The 24937-nt window shown below is 43.9% G+C and overlaps 1 protein-coding gene across 3 annotated transcripts in view; it reads left to right on the top strand.

Annotated features, from left to right (window-relative positions):
• ndc80 (NDC80 kinetochore complex component) overlaps window positions 1-23655 on the top strand; it is a 148580-nt gene extending 124925 nt beyond the window's left edge. For all 3 annotated transcript variants that reach the window (XM_068016703.1, XM_068016704.1, XM_068016705.1), the window contains exons 13-17: window positions 2593-2682; window positions 2794-2886; window positions 4041-4171; window positions 17932-18034; window positions 23122-23655. In XM_068016703.1, coding sequence (XP_067872804.1) covers window positions 2593-2682; window positions 2794-2886; window positions 4041-4171; window positions 17932-18034; window positions 23122-23244 — 540 coding nt within the window. In that variant the 3' untranslated portion in view covers window positions 23245-23655. The remainder of the gene's footprint in view (window positions 1-2592; window positions 2683-2793; window positions 2887-4040; window positions 4172-17931; window positions 18035-23121) is intronic.
• Window positions 23656-24937: the final 1282 nt, after the last annotated feature.

Genomic DNA, 24937 nt, shown 5'->3' with positions numbered 1-24937 from the left:
TATGGGATACTTGCCTTTATTAGCCAAGGCATAGAATATAAGAGCAGAGAGGTTATGATGGAGCTGTATAAAATGCTAGTTAGGCCACAGCTGGAGTACTGTGTACAGTTCTGGTCACCACACTATTGGAAGGATGTGATTGCACTGGAGAGGGTGCAGAGGAGATTTGCCAGGATGTTGCCTGGGCTGGAGCATTTCAGCTATGAAGACAGACTGGATAGGCTAGGGTTGTTTTCCTTGGAGCAGAGAAGGCTGAGGGGGGACCTGATTGAGGTATACAAAATTATGAGAGGCATTGATAGGATAGATAGGAAGAAACTTTTTCCCTTAGTGGAGGGGTCAATAACCAGGGGGCATAGATTTAAGATAAGGGGAAGGATGTTTAGAGGGGATTTGAGGGGGAAAATAATTTCACCCAGAACACATTGCCTGAAGGGGTGGTAGAGGCAGGAACCCTCACAACATTTAAGAAGTATTTAGATGAGCACTTGAAACGCCATAGCATACACGGCTACAGGCCAAGTGCTGGAAAATGGGATTAGAATAGTTAGGTGCTTGATGGCCGGCACAGACACGATGGGCCAAATGGCCTGATTCTGTGCTGTATAACTCTATGACTGAGAACTCTAACTCCTGTTCTATCCTTGTCCTTTTCCATAACTATGTTAAAACTGACTGAATTATGATCACTACCATCAAAAAGCTCTCCCACTGCCACTCCTTCCACCTGCCCATTTTCATTTCCTGAAACTAAGTCTAAAACAGCACCCCTCTCTTGCTGGGCTTACTACATACTGGCCAAAAAAGTTCTTCTGAATGCACCTCAAAAATTCTGCTGCCTCAATTCCTTTCACACTAAAACTATCCCAGTTAATATTGGGGTAGTTAAAATCCCCTACTACTACTGCCCTATTGTTCTTGCACCTCTGAGATTTGCCTACATATCGGCTCTTCTGTCTCCTTCTGACTGTTTGTTTGTTTGGGGCTCTATTGTACACTCCCAGCAATGTGATTGTTCCTTATCTCAATCCAAATGGCCTCATTTGATGAACCTTCCAACATATCATCTCTCCTCACAGCAGTAATTGTTTTTTTGACCAAAATTGCCACTCCCCCTCCTTTCTTATCCCGCTCCCTATCGCGTCTGAAAACCTTGTAACCAGAAACGTTGAGCTGCCATTCCTGTCCCTCCTTAAGCCATGTTTCTGCAATAGCTATGATATACTGCCATGTGTTTATCTGCTTTATTTTCCATACTCCTTGCATTGGAACAGATACCCTTGAGTGCTGCCAAACTCTCTTTATTTTTTAACCTTTGTTTTCTCTGTCTTCCAGACTCATCCATTAATTTTCTGCCTTCCATTTTCATTTCTGATTTTTTTTTTTTTAGAGATACAGCACTGAAACAGGCCCTTCGGCCCACCGAGTCTGTGCCGACCAATAACCACCCATTTATACTAACCCTACAGTAATCCCATATGCCCTACCACCTACCTACACTAGGGGCAATTTATAACAGCCAATTTACCTATTGCCTGCAAGTCTTTATTTATCTATAAATAAATAAATAACGTCCAGAATAAATGGAACTTGAACAGTCTGTAAGTCCAGTAGTCCTTAGCAGAAACTGTAGTCTTGAAGTCCTTGCTGGTCTAAGTTCACTGTAGTTGGCTTACTTTGCTCAGGGCTCCAAAAGGCAGGATTGCTTGTTCATTCTTTTCCCCTGGTTGCTGGCTGTAAGTGGTCTGTAGGCTTGGAGGAGGTGGGAATGGCCTTGACTGCCGTGCTAATAAAGCCATTCTAGCTAATTCAATCACTTGGAGCAAGCCGTTGTCCTGGCTGAGCTTCTGTTCGACCTTTGGACTGGAGACAAATCTCTGGTACTTCAATATAAATTGCAGTGGCCATTTTGGCTGCTAGTTTTTTAAAAGTTAACTTCTAGGATTTTTCCATTAAAAGTCTAATACAAGTTTCCAACTGATGAAATTAATATGTCCCATTTGGCACATAGGGTTTTCCTGACACTGCTTTCCCCGTTACATCAAATGGCATTGTCTGTCATGTTAGATTACACTATGGTAAGCTCTGATTTAGGAATTTCTCCTTCACTGTTTTATTAAACAAGCCCTTCCATCCAAAGGAGATTTCTATGTTTCAGAAATTATTTGTTATTGTTGGTCTGTAACTTCTAGATACAGCAGAGGGTATTGATGTGTTGGCACAATTTACTATAAAGTAAGGTTGGGGGATGGGCTGGTGACAGGCTTTGTCCCTACAGATTCCAGGCAAACAGTTGGGAAAGGGTGTGGGATAGATGGGAGGTGCTTTCCAAGATAGGAGGAAGAAAAGCCAGCCTCTGGAACATCCAGTGATGGCAGCATGTGTCTCAAGGCAGGTAATTTGACCTTTCCCTCAGCTGGTGAATAACAAACCGATTAAGAATGGGAAAACCATTTCTAAGTAATGAAAATGCAAAATGCCAATTTAGAGTTGCCTAACCATAAAAAGGCTAAGGATTAATAGAATTCTGGTTGTAATCTGTCCTTTCTAGTTTTCAGGTGACCTGTACTTGACCTTGTTTCTTTTCTACAGCTTGACCTCATGGCATTACTGAAGCAAATAAATGAAGAAATTGTACATGTAAAGCACAAGAAGATGAGTGTGCAAGAGGCCGGTGAACAGGTATGGAAATAATCAGTGCTGGAAATGTAGTGAGATTAACTCTATGTAAAACATTTGCAATGGATCTGTAAAATGGTATTTGTCACTGAAGATAACTGTTCTCTCTCCTAGGTTCAGACTATGATAGATGACAAAGCAAATGATTTGAAGATGGTAAAAGAACAAATCCGAAAAGTGGACGAAACAATTGAACAAGAAAAGGAGGTGAGGCCTTCAGATAATAGCCTCAGAGTCGCTGCTAAATAAACAAATATAAAAACCAAAACAAGAAATGCTGGATTCACTCAGCAGGTCTGGCAGCATCTGTGGAAAGAGAAGCAGAGTTAACGTTTCGGGTCACTGACCCGAAACGTTAACTCTGCTTCTCTTTCCACAGATGCTGCCAGACCTGCTGAGTGAATCCAGCATTTCTTGTTTTTGTTTCAGATTTCCAGCATCCGCAGTATTTTGCTTTTAAATATAAAAACCAATTGCATTTATGTAGCAGCTATCTAACATGTAAAATGTCCCAAGGAGCTTCATGTAAATTATCAAATAAAATTTGACATCAAATCACAGAGATTTTGGGTCAGGTGACCAAAAGCTTGGTCGAAGAGAGAAATTTTAAGGATCGTCTTCAAAGAGGTAGAGATTTAGGGAGGGAATTCCGAGCTTAGGGCCTCGCCAGCCAGAGGCATGGCTGCCGATGGTGGTGCATTGTAAATAAGGGGTGTGCAAGAGACCAGAATTGGAGGAACACAGATCTCAGGATTGTAGGGATGGAGGAGATTAGAGATAGGGAGGGCGAGGCCATGGAGGGATTTGAAACGCGGATGACAATTTTAAAATCCAAGCATTGCTGAACTGGGAGCAAATGTAGGTCAGCAAGAGCAGGGATGATGGGTGAAGGGGGTTTTGTGAGAGTTAGGATATAGGCAGCAGAATTTTGAATGAACTGATGTTTATGAAGGATGCAAGGTGGGAGGCCCGCCAGGTGAGCATTGGGATAGCCAAGTCCAAAGGAATGCTTACAATCTTCATTTGCTATGACTTGCATTCAATTTTATAGGTCGTAGTTTTTAATACATTGAGGAACAGGATTAGTTTTCCCAGTTTTTCTGCTTCACTGGATAAAAGAGTGCATTCAGTGTGTGCCTCACTCTGGAACTGGGAAAACTCTCAAGTGAAGGTGGCCAAATCTGAAGGTTCTCATGGGATTTTGGCTGGGTTGAAGCTATCCAGAGTGCAGCACTTCGCAGTTATCGGGTGTATACAGAGTAAATGTAGGCATAATAAAAACATGGTGCATAATACTAGCATGATATACAAGATTAAGAATAATTTTAATTCTGAGGAAATCTAATCCAAATTATTTTTAGGAAGATAATCGAAAAACGACAAAACAAGTCAAGGAGCTCGAATCTCTGGAAAATCAGAGAAAACGGTTGCAGAAGCACTTGAATGACGAATTAGATGAAGCTATTGGACAGCTGAAGGCAGCTAAATACCAGTATGTACAGGTTCAATTCAAATTCTAATTGATTGAGTCCTTCCTCTGTCACTTTTAGATTGTGCTCAGGAATAACAAAACTTACTTCATTTCAGCACGTCACACCATAGGAGTAAAGTCTAGTTTGGTTTTTGTTGGTGCACTTCCTGTGTCTGATAAAACCTAAAGACTGCGCCATTGTTCCATTTCAGTATTTCCCCAGCTTAAAAAGGTGCTCCCTGCTTCGCATCACACCTCTCACTGCTGCTTTGGGAAACAGTGCTGGTCTCTCTTATAAGAGTAGGTTACATTAGATGATTGTTGCAGGATTCATAGTTTGTGTAAGTCCTTTAGCTTTTCCAAAAACAGGCAGTTTCATCCCATTTTTATTTATGGGATCTGAGCATTGCTGCAAGACCAGCATTTATTGTCCATTCCTAATTGCCTTGAAGAAGGTGGTGATGAGCCGCTGACTTGAGCTGCTGCAGTCCATGTAGTGTCGGTATACCCACAGTGTTGTACGGGAGGGAGTTCCAGGATTTTAACCCAGCGACAGCGAAGGAACGGTGAGATAGTTCCAAGTCAGGATGGTGAGAGACTTGGAGGGGAGCTTGCAGATGGTGACGTTCCTATATGTCTGCTGCCTTAGGTGGTAGAGACGTGGGTTTGGAAGGTGCTGTCAAATCATATCCTGAGAGAGGGCCACTACTGCCTGGACCAATCTCTAGAACAAATATCAACAAATTAACATGGTTTTATGATGAGAGTACAAATAAAATTAAAACCAAATCTATGCAAATCAAAGCTGTTTACAGCTTGAGCTGCAAGCAGCACTGTTTCCCAATCTTATGGCTGCAGCCAGTACAATGCAAGGTGCTCCAACAGAGTGCAAAGAAGGACACTGTGGCACAATTGGAAATTTTAACACTGTACCTTGAGCATTGAACCCTTTCCCTACCCAACATTTAAGCTGTTGACGATGATGAATCCAATATTTGACAACAGCAAAACTACCCACCAAAATCTTCCATGATCATAACCTATACGTAAAAATGTTTGTCATCAAAATGTGACAAATCTCAGGTTTCCCTTCCATAAATCTGCCTTCAAGTGCAGTCAAACCCTGTTCCCACTCCCCCAAGTACCAGGTATGTATCTCCACTTAGTGTAATTTGCATACAACCTTGCTATCTATTCTTGACTTTAGCATGGCAATTCATTTAAATTTTCACATTATGTTGCATTTAAGCCTGAAGCACTAGGAAAAATCCCAGAATCCCACTTAATAAAAAATTGAATTTGACTTAGTACCTAACGCTGCTCCTTACATGGCATAATGTGTCTTGCATATGGCAAGTTGTCTTGTAAATGTTGCACTTATTTTCCTATAATACCTGGCTGTCACATCACACTTTTCTATCATGATTAAACTTCGAGTAATTTTACTCCCTGAACTTTTGGACAAAGATAGCCTATACTGTTGGAGACTTAAACCTTTAGCTTGTCTTCAAGATGGTTACTGCTCAGCTGTTGTCCACTCACTTTGGAGCTACTAAAAGTGGGCTTCATGCTGCCTGTTTCCTTCCTGTTGGCACCTCTCATGGTTGCCCACATCTCTTTTTTTCTCTCTCTTTCCTTCTCTTGAGCCACCACCCCTTCCCGCCCCACCCGACCTGCAATGCTATCATATCTATTTTTAATCATCTAAATTTCACTACATTCTCCTAGGAAAGGTTTCATCTGTCTAAGCCCTGTCCAATGGAGAGCACCCGTACCTTTCTCTCATCTAACCCTTGGAACACCCTTGTTGACAAACTTCTGACAGCAGCACAAACTAATCCCTCTCCTACACCTTGGAACTTCAGTCCTCTTCTTCCACCACCTTGTACTCCCGCCCACCGTATATCCTAAATCTTTGGCCTTTTTCCCCAGAAACCACTGCTGTCCCTCTGTGCTCCAACATCGGGTGATCCCAGACCCCAGGATCTCCACCTCATGTCACACCCATTTCCCACATTAATTTACCTGGAATTTCTTCACTGCTCCTGGTTTTAACATTAATGACCTAGTTAAATATTTAATAAGGTTACAGATTCAATTTCCAACATAATCATGGAATTGAAGCCTGAAAAATCACCAAGACTGCTATAGTACTCTGGAAAAAGTCAATTGTATTATTCACTGTAAATTAGGAGCTCCAATATTGATAATGCTACATAGCATAAAACCATGTATCCTAACATCTGGGGGCTTGTGCCAAAATTGGGAGGGCTATCCCACAGACAGTGGGGAGGATTACACAAATTAGGGTTGTATTCCCTGGAATTTAGAAGGCTAAGAGGTGATTTGATCACTTTTCAAGAAATTAAGAGGAACAGATAGGGAGAAACCGTTTCAGTTGGGGAGTCTAGGATGTGGGGGTATAGTCTAAAAATTAGAGCTAGACTTTTCAGAACTGAAATTAGGAAACACTTGTACACGCAAAGGACAGAACTCTGTTCTGCAAACAGCAACTGGTGCTAGATCAATAGTAAATTTGAAATCTGAGTGACAGATTTTTGTTATCCAAAGCTATTAAGGGATATGGGGTAAAGGTGGGTACGTGGGTTCAGTCACAGATCAGCAATGATCTCATTGAATGACAGAACAGGCTCAGAGTGAAATGGCCTCCTCCTATTCCTATGTTTCTGAGCCTGTTACACATACCACAGGTCATGTCTCAAATTACTCATATACTGTACCCCCAAATTTTGTTTTCTGATCTATTTAATCTGAAGCAGCACTCTGCTACAAACATTAGTGAGAAGAGCAGCTACAAAATTGAGAAATTTCAGAGGATTTGGTGAAAGCAGCAGCCATTCCTGAGCGATGTACAGAGGGTCATCTGTAAACCTCTTCTGATTCACAGCCCTTTTATAGTTCTTCCATTCTCACCCTGATTTTGGAACGTTTGCTTTGGAAACATCTCGTGGTTTTGAGGCTGCTGAGCTGAGTTTGCAGATGCAAGACGCTAGATAATATTTTGATGGTCACATCTTGGATTGGAAAAGTGAAAAATCCAGGGCTGGACTCCAGCCTGTTCATTGCCAATGGGCTCAAAAGCTAGTCCTACTTGCTTTAAAAAAAGAAATAAGGATGGTGGGATGTTGGTTTTATAAATCTGTGGCACTGAGTGCAAAGGCTATGGGGCTGTGCTGCTGATTTTAAAAAAAATTGTTACACTCCAGATAGAATGTTGTTTCCAGCCTTGAACATAGAGACAGAAGGAGGTCTATTCAGTCCCTTGAGCCTGTTCCACCATTCAGTTAGAACATGACTGATTTGTACTTTAATTCCATTTGCTTTCCTTGGTACTATAATCCTTAATACACTTGTCTAACAAATTTATCAATCCATTTTGAAATTTTCAATTAATCCCCAGCCTCCCTTTTTTGAGGGAGAGCTCCAGATTTCTACCACCCTTTATGTGACGCAGTGCTACCTAACATCACCCCTGTCAGGCCAGCTCTAATTTTAAGGTTATGCCCCCTTGTTCTGGACTCTCACCAGAAGAAATGGTTTCTGTATCCCTTTCAAATCCTTTAATCATAACCACCCCTTAATCTTCTATATTCAAGGGAATACAGGTCCATGCAACCTTGCCTTACAATTTAAACCTTTTAGCGCAAGTATCATTCTGGTGATTCTGCACTGGAACACTCCCCCAAGTCCATTATATCCTTCCTGAAGGGTGGTGTCCAGAACTTAATGCAATAATCCAAATGAGATCTAACCACTGATTTATATAACTGTAACATAACTTCCATCCCTTTTGCATTCCAGTCTCCTTGAATCATAGAATGGTTACAGCACACAAGGGGGCTATTAGGCCTGTTGCTTCTGTGCCAGCTCTCTGGGAGAGCAGCTCACCTAGTCCCACTGCCCCTGCCTTTTCCCCATAGCCCTGCAAATTTTTTCTCTTCAGATAATTATCCAATTCTTTTCTGAAGGCCTCGATTGAATCTGCCTCCGCCACACACTCAGGCAATGCATTCCAGATTTTAACCACACGCTGTGTAAAAAAAATTAATTAATTTTCTTTATGCTTTTGCCAATCGCCTTAAATTGGTGTCCTCTGATTCTGGATCCTTCGACCAGTGGGAGGAGTTTCTCTATCTACTCTGACCAGACGCCTCATGATTTTGAACACCTTTATCAATTCTCCTAATCTTTTCTCCGAGGAGAACCGCCCCAGCTTCTCCAATCTATCCACCTAACTGAAGTTCCTCATCCTGGAACCATTCTTGTGAATCTTTTCTGCACCCTCTCCAATGCCTTGACATCCTTCATAAAGTGTGGTACCTGGAACACAATACTGCAGTTGAGGCTGAATCAGTCTTTTATACAGGTTTATCACTGAGAATGGCACTACTATATCTTCCCCCACCTTGTTAACTATTAAATGGTTGTAAGGTATTTGCTGCCACTACCCATGAAGTTTTTTTTTTATTATTGGTCTATAATTGGACCTACGTGTATATGTGCATAAGTGATTGAAGGTGGCAGGACAGGTTGAGAGAACAGTTAATAAAGCATGCAGTATCCTGGGCTTTATTAACAGGGGCATAGAGTACAAGAGCAAGGAAGTTATGTTGAACTTGTATAAGACACTAGTTCGGCTTCAGCTCGAATAATGCGTCCAATTCTGGGAGCCTCACTTGAGGAAAGATGAGAGGGCATTGGAGAGAGTACAAAAAAGATTCACGAGAATGGTTCCAGGGATGAGGAATTTCAGTTATGAAGATAGATTGGAGAAGTTAGGACTGTTTTCCTTGAAGAGAAGGCTGAGAGGTGATTTGATAGAGGTATTCAAAATCATGTAGGATCTGGACAGAATAGATAGAGAGAAACCGTTCCCACTCATGAAAGGATCGAGAACGAGAGGGCACAGATTTAAAATATTCGGTAAGAGAAGCAAAAGTGACATGAGAAAAAACTTTTTCACACAGTGAGTGGTTAAGGTCTGGAATGCGCTGCCTGAAAACGTGGTGGAGGCAGGTTCGATTGAAGCATTCAAAAGGGAATTGGACAGTTATATGAAAAGGAAGAATGTACAGGGTCATGGGGAGAAGGCAGGGGAATGGAACTGAGGGGGTTGCTCTTTCAGAGAGCTAGTGTGGACACGATGGACCGAATGGCCTCTTGCGCTGTAATGATTGTGATAATTACATTTTGTTAGTGTAAGCCATGTCCATTTGCTTTACTCCTGTAAGTTAAAGTAGTTTGTGTTTTTTGTACTCTATGGCTCTATTTATGAAGCCCAGGATCCTGAATGCTTTATGAACCATTTTCTCAACCTGCCCTGCCACCTTCAGTGATTTGTGCACATATACCCCCCAGCTCCCACTGGGAATTGTACCCTTTAAATTTATATTGCCTCTCCACGTTCTTCCTACCAAAATGAATTACTCCACACTTCTCCATACTAAATTTCATCTGCCACCTGTCCATTCATTCAGCCTGTCTATGTGCTCTTGAAGTCTATCAACATCCTCTTCACAGTTCACAATATTTCCAAGTTTTGTGTCATGTGCAAAATTTTGAAATTGTGCCAAGTACACCCAAATCTAGGTCATTTTTGTGTTTCAAACTCATTCATGGGATGTGGACATCACTGGCTAGGCCAGCATTTATTGTCCATCCCTAATTCCCCTCAAGAAGGTGGTGGTGAGCTGCCTGCTTGAATAGCTGCAGTCCTTGGGATGTAGGGATATTGTGAGCTTAGTCAAAAAGAAAAAGGAAGTATTTGGAAGGGCTAGAAGGCTGGGAACAGACGAAGCCCTTGAGGAATATAAAGAAAGTAGGAAGGAACTTAAGCAAGGAGTCAGGAGGGCTAAAAGGAGTCATGAAAAGTCATTGGCAAATAGGATTAAGGAGAATCCCAAGGCTTTTTATACGTATGTAAAGAGCAAGAGGGTAGCCAGGGAAAGGGTTGGCCCACTCAAGGACAGAGGAGGGAATCTATGTGTGGAGCCAGAGGAAATGGGCGAGGTACTAAATGAGTATTTTGCATCAGTATTCACCCAAGAGAAGGACTTGGTGGATGATGAGTCTAGGGAAGGGAGTGTAGATAGTCTGGATCATGTCGATATCAAAAAGGAGGAGGTGTTGGGCGTCATGAAAAACATTAAGGTAGATAGGTCCCCAAGGCCTGATGGGATTTACCCCAGAATACTGAGGGAGGCAAGGGAGGAAATTGCTGGGGCCTTGTCAGAAATCTTTGTATCCTGATTGGCGACAGGTGAGGTCCCAGAGGACTGGAGAAGAGCCAATGTTGTTCCTTTGTTTAAGAAGGGTAGCAAGGATAATCCAGGAAATTATAGGCCGGTGAGCCTTACGTCAGTGGTAGGGAAATTATTAGAGAGGATTCTTCAGGACAGGATTTATTTCCATTTGGAAACAAGCAAACTTATTAGTGAGAGACAGCATGGTTTTGTGAACGGGAGGTCGTGTCTCGCTAACTTGATCGAATTTTCTGAGGAAGTGATGAAGATGATTGATGAAGGAAGGGCAGTGGATGTTGTCTATATGGACTTCAGTAATGCCTGTGACAAGGTCCCTCATGGCAGACTGGTGCAAAAGGTGAAGTCACACGGGATCAGAGATGAGCTGGCAAGATGAAGACAGAGGGTAGCAATGGAAGGGTGCTTTTCTGAATGGAGGGATGTGACTAGTGGTGTTCCGCAGGGATCAGTGTTGGGACCTTTGCTGTTTGTAGTATATATAAATGATTTGGAGGAAAATGTAGCTGGTCTGATTAGTAAATTTGCGGACGACACAAAGGTTGGTGGAGTTGCAGATAGTGATGAGGATTGTCAGAGGATACAGCAGGCTATAAATCGGTTGGAGACTTGGGCTGAGAAATGGCAGATGGAGCTTAATTCGGACAAATGTGAGGTAATGCATTTTGGAAGGTCTAATACGGGTGGGAAGTGTACAGTAAATGGCAACCCTTAGGAGTATTGACAGGCAGAGAGTTCTGGGCGTACAGATCCACAGCTCACTGAAAGTGGCAACGCAGGTGGATAAGGTAGTCAAGAAGGCATACGGCATGCTTGCCTTCATCGGTCGGGGCATAGAGTATAAAAATTGGCAAGTCATGCTGCAGCTGTACAGAACCTTAGTTAGGCCACACTTGGAATATTGCATACAATTCTGGTCGCCACACTACCAGAAGGATGTGGACGCCTTGGAGAGGGTACAGAAGAGGTTTACGAGGATGTTGCCTGGTCTGGAGGGTATTAGCTATGAGGAGAGGTTGGATAAACTAGGAGAGTGTGTGACGTGGAGAGAAACTTGCAGGTGGTAGTGTTCAATGTATCTGCGGTCCTTGTCCTCCTGGCTGGTAGAGGTTGCAGGTTTGGAAGGTGCTGTCAAAGGAGCCTTGGTGAGTTGCTGCAGTGCATCTCGTACATACTGCTGCCACGGAGCATTGGTGGTGAAGGTAGTAAGTGCTGAAGGTGCTGGATAGGATGCCAATCAAGTGGGCTGCTTTGTCCTGGATGATGTCGAGCTTGGAGTGTTGTTGGGGCTGCACCCTTATAGGCAAGTGGAGAGTATTCAATCACACTTCTGACTTGTGCCTTGTAGATGGTGGACTGGCATTGGGGACGTCAGGAGGTGAGTTACTTGCCACAGAATTCTGAGCCTCTGACCTGCTTTTGTAGCCACAGCACTTATGTGGCTGGTTTAGTTCGGTTTCTGGTTAATGGTCACCCCTGCACCCCCCCCCCCCTCCCCCCAGGATGTACATCTTGGGGGATTCAGCAATGGTAATGCCATTGACTATCATGGGGAGATAGTAAGATTCTCTTATTTGAGATGGTCATTGCCTGATTTTGTGTGATGTCAATGTTACCTGCTGCTTATCAGCCCAAGCCTGGATGTTGTCCAGGTCTTGCTGCATCTGGACATGGGGTGCTTCATTATTTGAGGAGTTGCAAATGGTGCTGAACATTTGGACAATCAACGAACATCCCCACTTCTGACCTTACGGAAGGAAGGTCATTGATGCAACTGAGGATGGTTGGGCCAAGGACACTACCCTGAGGAACTCCTGCAATGATGTCCTTGGACTGAGATGATAGACCTCCTTTGTGCTAGGTATGACTCCAACCACGAAAAGTTTTCCCCCGATTCCCATTGACTTCAGATTTGCTCAGGCGTCTTGATGCCATACTCGATCAAATGCACAGTCACACTCACCTCACCTCTTGAGTTCAGCTCTCTTGTCCATGTTTGGACCAAGGCTGTAATGAATTCAGGAGCCCGAGTGGCCCTTGCAGAACCCAAACTGAGCGTCAGGGAGCGGGTTATTGCTGAGTAAGTGCTGCTTAATAGCTTCCATAACTTTGATGATAGAGAGTGGACTGATGGGGCAGTAGTTGGCTGGGTCGGAATTGTCCTGCTTTTTGTGGACAGGCCATACCTGGGCAATTTTCCACATTACCAGGGAGATGCCAGTGTTGTAGCTGTACTGGAACAGCTTGACTAGGGGTGCAGCTAGTTCTGGAGCAAAGTCTTCAGTACTATTGCTGGAATGTTGTCCGGGCTCCTTAGCCTTTGCAGTATCCAGTGCCTTCAGCCATTTCTTGATATCACGTGGAGTGAATCTGATTGACTGAAACCTGGCATCTGTGATGCTGGGTATCTCAGGAGGAAGCTGAGATAGATCATCCACTTGACATTTCTGGTGGAAGATGGATATAAATGCTTCAGCCTTGTCTTTTGCACTGATGTACTGGGCTCCCCCATCATTGAGGATGGGGATATTTGTGGAGCCTCCTCCTCCTGTTAGTTGTTTTATTATCCATCACCATTCACAACTGAATGTGGCAGGACTGCAGAGCTTAGGTCTGCTCCGTTGGTTGTGGGATCGCGTAGCCTTGACTATCGCAAGCTGCTTCTGCTGTTTGGCATGCAAGTAGTCTTGTGTTGTAGCTTCACCAAGCCAACACTTCATTTTTAGATATGCCTGGTGCTGCTTCTGGCATGCCCTCCTACACTCTTCCTTGAACCAGGGTTGATTCCTGACTTGATGGTAATGGTAGAGTGGGGGATATGCCAGGCCATGAGGTTACAAATTGTTGAATACAGTTCTGTTGCTCCTGATGGCCCACAGCACCTCATGGATGCCCAGTTTTGAGTTGCTAGATCTATTTGAAATCTATCCCATTTAGCACAGTGGTAGCACCACACAATACAATGGTGGGTATCCTCAATGTGAAGCTAGGACTTGGTCTCCACAAGGACTGTGCGGTGGTCACTCCTACCAATACTGTCATGGACAGATGCATTTGCAACAGGTAGACTGATGAGGATAAGGTCAGGTAGTTTTTTCACTTTTGTTGGTTCCCTCACCACCTGCCACATACCCAGTCTAGCAGCTATGCCCTTCAGGCCAGTACTGCTTCTGAGCCACTCTTGGTGATGGACATTGCAGTCCCCACCCAGAGTACATTCTGTGCCTTTGCTATCCTCAGTACTTCTTCCAAATGGTGTTCAACATGGAGAAGTACTAATTCATCAGCCGACGGTGGGGGGATGGGTGGTAATCAGCAGGAGGTTTTCCTGCCCAGGTTTGACCTGATGCCATGAGAGTTCACAGGATCCAGAGTTAATGTTGAGGACTCCCAGGGCAACCTGTGCTGCCACTTCTGTTGGGTTTGTCCTGCCAGTGAGAGAGGACATACCCAGGGATGGTGATGGTGTCTGGGACTGTCTGTAAGGTATGATTCCCTGAGTGATGATGTCAGGCTGTTGCTTGACCTGACTGTGGGATAGCCCTCCCAATTTTGGCACAAGCCCCCAGATGTTAGTAAGGAGGACTTTACAGAGTCAACTGGACTGGGTTTGCTGTTGTCGTTTTTAGTGCCTAGCTCGATGCTGGGTGGTCCGACTGGTTTCATTCCTTTTCCTGGACTTTGTAGTGGTTTGATACAACTGAGTGGCTTGCTAGTCTATTTCAGAGGGCATTGCAAGAGGATTTGAGTACAGCAGCAAGGATGTTTTACTGCAGTTATACAGGGCCTTGGTGAGACTACATCTGGGGGGTATTGTGTGCAGTTTTGGTCTCCTTATCTGAGGAAGGATGTTCTTGCCATGGAGGGAGTGCGAAGAAGATTTACTAGGCTGATTCCTGGGATGGCACGATTGACGTATCATAAGAGATTGGGTCAACTAGGCCAACATTCACTAGAGTTAAGAAGAATGAGAGGGGATCTCATAGCAACCTATAAAATTGTAACAGGACCAGACAGGCTAGATGCAGGGAGGATGTTCCCAATGGCTGGGGAGTCCAGAACCAGGGGTCACAGTCTCAGGATACGGGGTATGCCATTTAGAACCGAGATGAGGAGAAATTTCTTCATCCAGAGGGTAGTGTACCTGTGGAATTCTCTACCACAGCAAGCAGTGGAGGCCAAGCCATTAAATAAATGCAAGAAGGAGATGGATATATTTCTTAATGCCAAAGAGATGAAGGGATATGGGGAGAAAGCGGTAATAGGCTACTGAATTAGATGATCAGCCATGATCTTTTTTGATCTATTTTCTATGTTTCTATTTAAGAGTTAACTGCCTTGCTGTGGCTCTGGAGTCACATGTAGGCCAGACAGGAAAAGTGGAGGACTTAACACTGAAAGGTCAACATTCCATTGGAATCAGAAATTCAAAGCACAGAAGGAAGCCATTCAACCCATCGTGCTTGTGTTGGCTCTTTGAAAGAGCAGTTGTGCTTAGTCCTACAACCCTGCTCATTGTCTGTAACCCTGGAAGTTCTTCATTCTCAAGTACCTGTCCACTCCCTTGTAAAATTATTTATGGATCGGCTTCGACCAGCTTTTCTGGTAGAACATTCCAGATCCTGACAGCTCTGCGTGAAACATTTTCTCTTCAGCCTCCGTCTGGATCTTTTGCCAGTGGTTTTAAATCTGAGTTTTAGTTATTGACATACTCGCCAGAGGGAACAGTTTGTCTCTATTTACTCTATTTACCTCTCGTCTAGAAAACCTCCATTAGGTCGCCTCTTAACCTTCTATGTTCCAAGGATAATAGTTCTAACTCTTCCAACTTCTTGGAACTGAAGTCCTTCATCCCTGGTATCCTGGTAAAGCTCTTTGGCACCTTTTCTAAAGTCTTTACATCTTTTATAGGAACAGGAGGTGGCCATTTAGTCTTTCAAGCCTGTTCCACCATTCAAAGAGATCATTGTTGACCTGGGACCTAATTCCTTATACCTACCTTTGTTTCAATATCCCTTAGTACTTTGGGATAAATCTATTAATCTCAGATTTCAAATTTACAATTGATCTAGCATCAATTGCTGTTGGCGGAAGAGTGTTATAACCTGTTTCTAATTTTTAAACTATGCCCCCTATTCCTAGACTCCCCAACCAGTGGAAATATTTTCCTCTATATGGACCCCTTACTTCCTTGAAAACTTTGATCAAATCACCTTCATCTAAATTCCAGGGAATACAGCCCTAGTTTATATAATCTCTGCTTGTAATTTAATCCTTGGAGTCCAGGTACCATTCTGGAAAATCTGTGTTCTGCTCCCTTCAAGGCCAATATACCCTTCCTAAGGTGCAGTGCCCAGAACTATTCATCGTACTCCAAGTGTCTTTAGGGCGGCACAGTGGCGCAGTGGTTAGCACCGCAGCCTCACAGCTCCAGGGACCCGGGTTCGATTCCGGGTACTGCCTGTGTGGAGTTTGCAAATTCTCCCTGTGTCTGCGTGGGTTTTCTCCGGGTGCTCCGGTTTCCTCCCACAAGCCAAAAGACTTGCAGGTTGATAGGTAAATTGGCCATTATAAATTGTCACTAGTATAGGTAGGTGGTAGGGAAATATAGGGACAGGTGGGGATGTTTGGTAGGAATATGGGATTAGTGTAGGATTAGTATAAATGGGTGGTTGATGTTCGGCACAGACTCGGTGGGCCGAAGGGCCTGTTTCAGTGCTGTATCTCTAATCTAATCTAACCAGGGCTTTGTAAAGCTGAAATATGACTTCTACCCTCTTGTATTCTAGTCCCCTATATATAAAAACCAACATCCTGTTGGCCATTTTGATTATTTTCTCTACCCAGTCATGACATTTTAATGATCACAATGCCTGGATATCCCCCACAAGCCTCAGGACCTCCCCCTTTCCAGCATTTCCCCATTTCGGAAGTACTCTGTTCTGCCCTTTTTAGGTCCATTCTCCTGAAGGGTGGCGCCCAGAATTATCCACAGTACTTTAACTGAGGCCTAACGGGTGACTTAAAAAGTTCTAGCATGATCTCTTTGCTTTTATATTCTCTTCCTCTACTGATAAAACCAAGTAACCAATATGCTTTTTCAACCACCGTATCAACTTGCTCTGCCTATTTTTTTTTTAAAAGATTGTGTATATGGACATCAATATCTGCTCAAACATTTCAACATCGTGCCATTTATACTGTCCCATTTTATTGCTCCCAATGTGCATCACTTCACATTTCTCTGCATTGAGCTTCCTCTGCCATGCATCTGCCCATTTCACCAACCAGTCTGTCATCTTGAAGCCTATACCTATTGTCATCAATACTACGTTGCCAGGTTTTGTGTCAAACTTTATAATGCTTTTTGTATTTTTTGTACATTTTCACTGACTTTTGATTTCTGGACTTGTATCCCTAAATCTTTGTTTCTCGCCATTTAGAAAATACTCTGATCTATCTTAGATAGAAAGATGATTTTACACTTCTCCACATTGAGCTCCATCTGCCACCGTTTTGCCCACTCAAGTAATCAATCAAGGTCTCTTTGTAACTTTCTAACCCATCTGCACTACTTACTGCCACATAACCTCATCTTGTCAGCAAACCTGCATATACGATTCTCTATTCCTTTATTGAAGTTATTTATAAATATAATGAAAAGCTGTGGCTTTAGTACAGATCCCTGGGGGGCACCACTAGTCACATCCTGCCAATTCGAGTACATATCCATTATCCCTACTCTGTCTTCTGCCTCCTAAACAATTTCATGCGCTCTGATTTTGCTAACCGTCTCTTATGTGGAACCTTGTTGAATGCCTTCTGGAAATCCAAATAAGTAAGGTCCATAGACACTCCCTTATCTACCATGTTAGTTAACTTCTCAAAATTCAACTAAGATTATTAGACGTGACTTAACTTTACATGTCTCTGATCGGTTCATATTTGTTCAAATGCTCAGTCACTCAGTCCCTAATAGATTCTAGTAACTTCCCCACAACCAGTATTTGATTTAATAGGCCTTTTCTTTCCTAGTTTATCTCCCACTTTAGGAAGGATGAAGTGGTCATGGACAGGGTACAGAAAAGATGTACCAAAATAATACTAGGAATGAATGGTTTTTATTTGTAAGGAGAAACTAAAGAACTGCTTCTGTGCTCTACCTTCTTTCACAGGTTAAGAGGAAATGCAATAGCAGTGCTGAAAGTTCAGGGTGAAAACATATTTCCACCAGTCTGTGTTAATAACTAGAGGGCTTAAATGGGATTGTGGGTAGCTCATTTAGAGGGCTGCATGTGTGAGGAGTCAGAAATTCTTCCTGTAAAATTCTATCATGCTATTTTTTTTAATGTAGTTAGTGTAAATATCCCACACCTGTGGGGAAAACTTTGCCTTTTGTTTCACTGTCACCATCTGGAAAATATTTTTATTCCAAATTATCAGAATCAGAAAGTGGTGTTTTTGGAAGAGTTGCTGTACTTGTAATGATTTCCTCCTCAGATCTGATGAAGTGGAACAGAAGACCACAGAAGCAAAGAGAAAAGTAACAAACAAGTTACAGTTGTACTTGGATACCATGAGCCAACATGTCAGCAGTGTTGAGGTAGGGATCTTTAATCTTCACTTACACAGTCCAGAACGGATGTGCATATTGATTCAGCAGTTTTTACCTCTCTAAACAACTCCTGTAGCAATTTTTATTTCTAGAACATAAATTATTCCTTAACCTTTCAGGAAAAAGTTACATAGAAACAGGCCCTTCAAAACAGCTCCGCCATTCATTACGATCATGACTGATCATCCAACTCAGTAACCTGTTCCTGCTTTTGCCCCATATCCTCTGATCCCTTTAAACCCAAGAGCGAAATCTAACTCCTTCTTGAAAACATACAATGTTTTGGCCTCAACTGCTTTCTGTGGTAGCGAATTCCACAGGCTCACCACTCTCTGGGTGAAGAAATTTCTCCATCAGTCCTGAAAGGTTTACCCCATATCCTTTGATTATGACCCCTGGTTCTGGACTCCCCCTCCATCAGGAACATCCTTCCTGCATCTACCATTTTCCATTTGAGTTTGTCTAAGCCAGAAGTGACATACATGTTGGCATCATGTAATCTAAATCCGTAGGGAGTCAGGAGAGTTGAGGCTCATAAAAAGCTATTAAGTGATACTGCAAATAATCCCTGACAGCACCTGTAGCAGACCAAAGTGGAGGGCTCAGGGAGCTCCAGGAATAAGGCACATGAGGCTCGTTCACAGGCTGCATTGATGAGCTGTCTGGGACCTGCACTATGCGGTGCTCAGTTGGCCTTTGTACCGATTGAGCACCCCAAGCAGTGAACAAAGAACAGTACAGCACAGGAACAGGCCATTCGGCTCTCCAGGTCTGCGCCGATCTTGATGCCTGCCTAAACTAAAACCTTCTGCGCTTCTGGGGTCCGTATCCCTCTATTCCCATCCTATTCATGTATTTGTCAAGATGCCTCTTAAACGTCTCTGTGGTACCTGCTTCCACCACCTCCCCCGGCCACAAGTTCCAGGCATTCACCACCCTCTGTGTAAAGGACTTGCCTCGCACATCCCCTCAACTTAGCCCCTCTCACCTTAAACCTATGTTCCCGAGTAACTGACTCTTCCACCCTGGGAAAAAGCTTCTGACTATCCACTCAGTCCATGCCGCTTATAACTTTGTAAACCTCTATCATGTCGCCCCTCCACCTCCGTCGTTCCAGTGAAAACAATCCAAGTTTATCCAACCTCTCCTCATAGCTAATGCCCTCCAGACCAGGCAACATCCTGGTAAACCTCTTCTGTACCCTCTCCAAAGCCTCCACGTCCTTCTGGTTGTGTGGCGACCAGAATTGCACGCAATATTCGAAGTGTGGCCTAACTAAAGTTCTGTACAGCTGCAGCATGACTTGCCTATTTTTATACTCTATGCCCCGACTGATGAAGGCAAGCATGCCGTATGCCTTCTTGACTACCTTATCCACCTGCGTTGCCACTTTCAGTGACCTGTGGACCTGTGCGCCCAGATCTCTCTGCCTGTCAATACTACTAAGGGTTCTGCCATTTACTGTATACTTCCCACCTGCATTAGACCTTCCAAAATGCATTACCTCACATTTGTCCGAATTAAACTCCATCTGCCATTTTTCTGCCCAAGTCTCCAACCGATCTATATCCTGCTGTATCCTCTGACAATCCTCATCACTGTCCGCAACTCCACCAACCTTTGTGTCGTCCGCAAACGTACTAATCAGACCAGCTACATTTTCCTCCAAATCATTTATATATACTACAAACAGCAAAGGTTCCAGCGCTGATCCCTGCGGAACACCACTAGTCACATCCCTCCATTCAGAAAAGCACCCTTCCACTGCTACCCTCTGTCTTCTATGACCGAGCCAGTTCTGTATCCATCTTGCCAGCTCCCCTCTGATTCCATGTGACTTCACCTTTTGTATCAGTCTATCATGAGGGACCTTGTCACAGGCTTTACTGAAGTCCATATAGATAACATCCACTGCCCTTCCTTCATCAATCATCTTCATCACTTCCTAAAAAAACTCAATCAAATTAGTGAGACACGACCTCCCCTTCACAAAACCATGCTGCCTCTCACTAATAAGTCCATTTGTTTCCAAATGGGAGTAAATCCTGTCCTGAAGAATCCTCTCCAATAATTTCCCTACCACTGATGTAAGGCTCACCGGCCTATAATTTCCTGGATTATCCTTGCTACCCTTCTTAAACAAAGGAACAACACTGGCTATTCTCCAGTCCTCTGGGACCTCACCTGTAGCCAATGAGGATGCAAAGATTTCTGTCAAGGCCCCAGCAATTTCGTCCCTTGCCTCCCTCAGTGTTCTGATCCCATCAGGCCCTGGGGACTTATCTACCTTATTGCTTTGCAAGACACCCAACACCACCTCCTTTTTGATAATGAGATGACTGAGACTATCTACACACCCTTCCCTATGCTCAACATCCACCAAGTCCTTCTCCTTGGTGAATACTGATGCAAAGTACTCATTTAGTACCTCGCCTATTTCCTCTGGCTCCACACAGTCCTTGAGTGGGCCAACCCTTTCCCTGGTTATCCTCTTGCTCTTTATATACATATAAAAAGCCTTGGGATTTTCCTTAATCCTGTTTGCCAATGACTTCTCATAACCCCTTTTAGCCCTCCTGACTCCTTGCTTAAGTTCCTTCCTACTGTCTTTATATTCCTCAAGGGATTCATCTGTTCCTAGCCTTCCAGCCCTTACGAATGCTTCCTTTTTCTTTTTGACGAGGCTCACAATATCCCGCGTTATCCAAGGTTCCCAAAACTTGCCAAACTTATCCTCCTTCCTCACAGGAACATGCTGGTCCTGGATTCTAATCAACTGACATTTGAAAGACTCCCACATGTCAGATGTTGATTTACCCTCAAACAGACGTCCCCAATCTAAATTCTTCAGTACCTGCCTAATATTGTTATAATTAGCCTTCCCCCAATTTAGCACCTTCACCCGAGGACTACTGTTATCCTTATCCACAAGTACCTTAAAACTTATGGAATTATGGTCACTGTTCCCGAAATGCTCCCCTACTGAGACTTCGACCACCTGGCCGGGCTCATTCCCCAATACCAGGTCCAGTACGGCCCCATCCCTAGTTGGCCTATCTACGTATTGTTTCAAGAAGCCCTCCTGGATGCTCCTTACAAATTCTGCCCCATCCAAGCCCCTCGCACTAAGTGAGTCCCAGTCAATATTGGGGAAGTTAAAATCACCCACCACTACAACCCTGTTACCTTTACATCTTTCCAAAATCTGTCTACATATCTGCTCCTCTACCTCCCGCTGGCTGTTGGGAGGCCTGTAGTAAACCCCCAACATCGTGACTGCACCCTTCCTATTCCTGAGCTCCACCCATATTGCTTCGCTGCATGACCCCTCCGAGGTGTCCTCTCGCAGTACAGCTGTGATATTCTCCTTAACCAGTAATGCAACTCCCCCACCCCTTTTACATCCCCCTCTATCCTGCCTGAAACTTCTAAATCCTGGAACATTTAGCTGCCAATCTGTCCTTCCCTCAACCAAGTCTCTAATAGCAACAACATCATAGTTCCAAGTACTAATCCAAGCTCTAAGTTCATCTGCCTTCCCTGTTATACTTCTTGCGTTGAAACAAATGCACTTCAGACCACCAGTCCCGCTGTTCTCCGCAATATCTCCCTGCCTGCTCTTCCTCTTAGTCTTACTGGCCTTATTTACTAGTTCCCCTTCATTTATTTCACTTGCTGTCCTACTGCTCTGGTTCCCACCCTGCCACACTAGTTTAAACCCTCCCGAGTGGCGCTAGCAAACCTCGCAGCCAGGATATTTGTGCCCCTCCAGTTTAGATGCAACCCGTCGTTCTTGTACAGGTCCCATCTGTCCCTAAAGAGATCCCAATGGTCCAGATATCTGAAACCCTCCCTTCTACACCAGCTGTTCAGCCTCGTGTTTAGCTGCACTATCTTCCTATTTCTAGCCTCACCGGCGCGTGGTACAGAGAGTAATCCCGAGATTACAACTCTAGAGGTCCTGTTTTTTAACTTTCTACCTAACTCCCTAAACTCCCCCTGCAGGACCTCATCACTCTTCCTGCCTATATCGTTGGTACTGATGTGTACCACAACCTCCGACTTCAGAATGCCCCCTGTCCGTTCAGAGACATCCTTGACCCTGGCACCAGGGAGGCAACATACCATCCTAGAGTCTCTTTCACGTCCACAGAAGCGCCTATCTGTGCCCCTGACTATACAGTCCCCTATAACTATTGCTCTTCTGCGTTTTGTCCCTCCCTGCTGAACAACACTGCCAGCCGTGGTGCCACTGCTCTGGCTGCTGCTGTTTTCCCCTGATAGGCCATCCCCCCCAACAGTATCCAAAACGGTACATTTGTTAGAGAGGGGGATAGCCACAGGGGATTCCTGCACTGACTGCCTGCCCCTGCTAGCGGTCACCCATCTATCTGTCTGCACCTTGGGTGTAACCACGTCTCTAAAACTCCTGTCTATGACACTTTCTGCCACTTACATGCTCCTCAGTGCATCCAGTTGCCGCTCCAACCGATCCATGCAGTCTGTGAGGAGCTGCAACTGAGTACACTTCCTGCAGATGTAGTCGCCCGGAACGCTGGAAGTGTCACGGACTTCCCACATCTCACAGGTGAAGCACTAATTAGTTAATTAATATAAAATAAATAAATACTTATTAAATCCTTACTAAATTGTTATAATTAACTATATGGTCCCTCGTGCGAGATTTCTACTATAAATATTAAATGCTAACTAAATACAGTAATCTCCTCCCTCTGGTTTAGTTACTCTACTTATTAATTAGTTAATTAACTAACAGTGGTCCTTAAAGGGATTATATTCAACAGATTTTTTTTACTTTTTAAAAAGTTTTTATTTTTATTTAGAGATATAGCACTGAAAACCCACGCGGTCACAGGGAGAACTTGCAAACTCCGCACAGGCAGTACCCAGAATTGAACCCGGGTCGCTGGAGCTGTGAGGCTGCGGTGCTAACCACTGCGCCACTGTGCCGCCCTGTACAGATGAACAAAGCTGTGGTTAGGTATTGGTTTGCAATTTTTTCTCTTGGTACTGATTATTTTGGATTGGACTAAAATGATTTTTTTTTTACCTAGAACTATCTTGTGGATTATCAAAAATGTGCTGTGAGAGACAATGAAGAATTCTTGAAAGACAACTTTTTAACAGATCTGAAGTCCATAACAGAATTATGTAAAGAGTTGAGCAGCTCTCTGTGAGCTATGCATGGCCTGTTTAGTGTACATGTGTCTTGTTTCTATATATGCAGTTTAGAATAAGGAATAACTTTACAACCATTACAGCAGTGTCTTGTCTCCCAACTGCTCAGACCACTATTAATTGAGACAGTGGGAAGCTTGGCCTCAATGCAGCCTCTTCCAGACAGGAAGCACATTTCTGGTGTTGTAATATTGTCAGGACACGTGTTTTCAACTATAGTCTTCATATATCCTACTGGAGGAACTTTGGAGCCTAGGCTCAGTTTTTCTGCTAGAAAATTCCATTTAGACTAGATTTGACCCATGAAGGTGATCAATCAAGATGTCGAGAATGGGAACAACCATAAAGTGTTAAGAATTATTCATATGTAATCTACAATAAATAAAAATCCAAATAATGTCATTCTTAAATTCTGTCTCTTGATTACAGATTGTTTGAATTAAAAAGGCTGCTTTAATTAGACAGTATCTGAGTCCTACTTCCCAGGAAGATCTCTGGTTCAGTGCCTTTTTATAATGATAGCTGGTCTCTGAGGGGTTGGAAGTAGGAGTGCTAAAATTGGCCCAAGTTCTGGGGGGAAGGAAATAATCTACCTGATCACTGTCCAGCAATCTCTGAATTTCAATGACTCGGCTCAACTATAATTGAATTATCGGTTATCACTTGCTGTGTAGAATTGCATGTGAAGAATGGCCACTTGGGGAAGGCAAGTCACTAATGTCCTTTAGGGAAGGAAATCTGCTGTTCTTAGCTGGTCTGGCCTAGATGTGACTCCAGACCCACAGACACTCTTAAATGTCCCCTGAAATTGGTACAACTGAGTGGCTTGCTAGGCAGAGAAAAGTCGAAGGAATGAAACAGAACGGGACACCTGGAATTGACCTAGGCATCAGAAACGACAATGGCACACCCAGCCCTGTCGACCCTGCAAAGTCCTCCTTATCATCTGGGGGCTAGTGCCAAAATTGGGAGAGCTGTCCCACAGACTAGTCAAGCAATAGTGTGACAGTCATGCTCATGGAATCACATTTCAGAGACAATGTCCCAGACACCACCACCATCATTCCTGGGTGTGTCATGTCCACAGACAGGACAGACCCACCAGAGGTGGTGGCACTCTGGTATACAGTCGGGAGGGAGTTGTCCTGGGAGTCCTCAACGTTAACTCTGGACCCCATGAAGTCTCATGGCATCAGGTCAAACATGGGCTGATTACCTACCACCCTCCCTCAGCTGATGAATCAGTACTTTCCATGTTGAACACTTAGAGGAAGCACTGAGGGTATAGAATGTACTCTGGGTGGGGGACTTAAACATCCATCACTGAGTAGCTTGGTAGCACCATTACTGACCAAGCTAGCCGAGCCCGAAAGGACATAGCTGCCAGACTAGGTCTGTGGCAGGTGGTGAGGGAGTCAACAAGAGGGAAAAATCTACTTGACCATCCTTAACAAGCTACCTGTTGCAGATGCATCTGTCCATCTCAGTACTGATAGGAGTAACCACGACACTGCCCTTGTGGAGACCAAGTCCCATCTTCACATTGAGGATACCCTCCATAATGTGTGGCACTGTCACCCTGCTAAATGGGATAGCTTTCGAACAGATCTAGCAACTCAACTGGGAATCAATCAGGCACAGTGGGGCAGCATCAGAATTGTATTCAACCACCATCTGTAACCTCGTGACCAT

This window comes from Heterodontus francisci, chromosome 36 (assembly GCF_036365525.1).
Source record: "Heterodontus francisci isolate sHetFra1 chromosome 36, sHetFra1.hap1, whole genome shotgun sequence".
In the NCBI taxonomy this organism is placed as follows: Eukaryota; Metazoa; Chordata; class Chondrichthyes; order Heterodontiformes; family Heterodontidae; genus Heterodontus; species Heterodontus francisci.
This window is presented reverse-complemented; position numbering and strand designations above follow the sequence as displayed.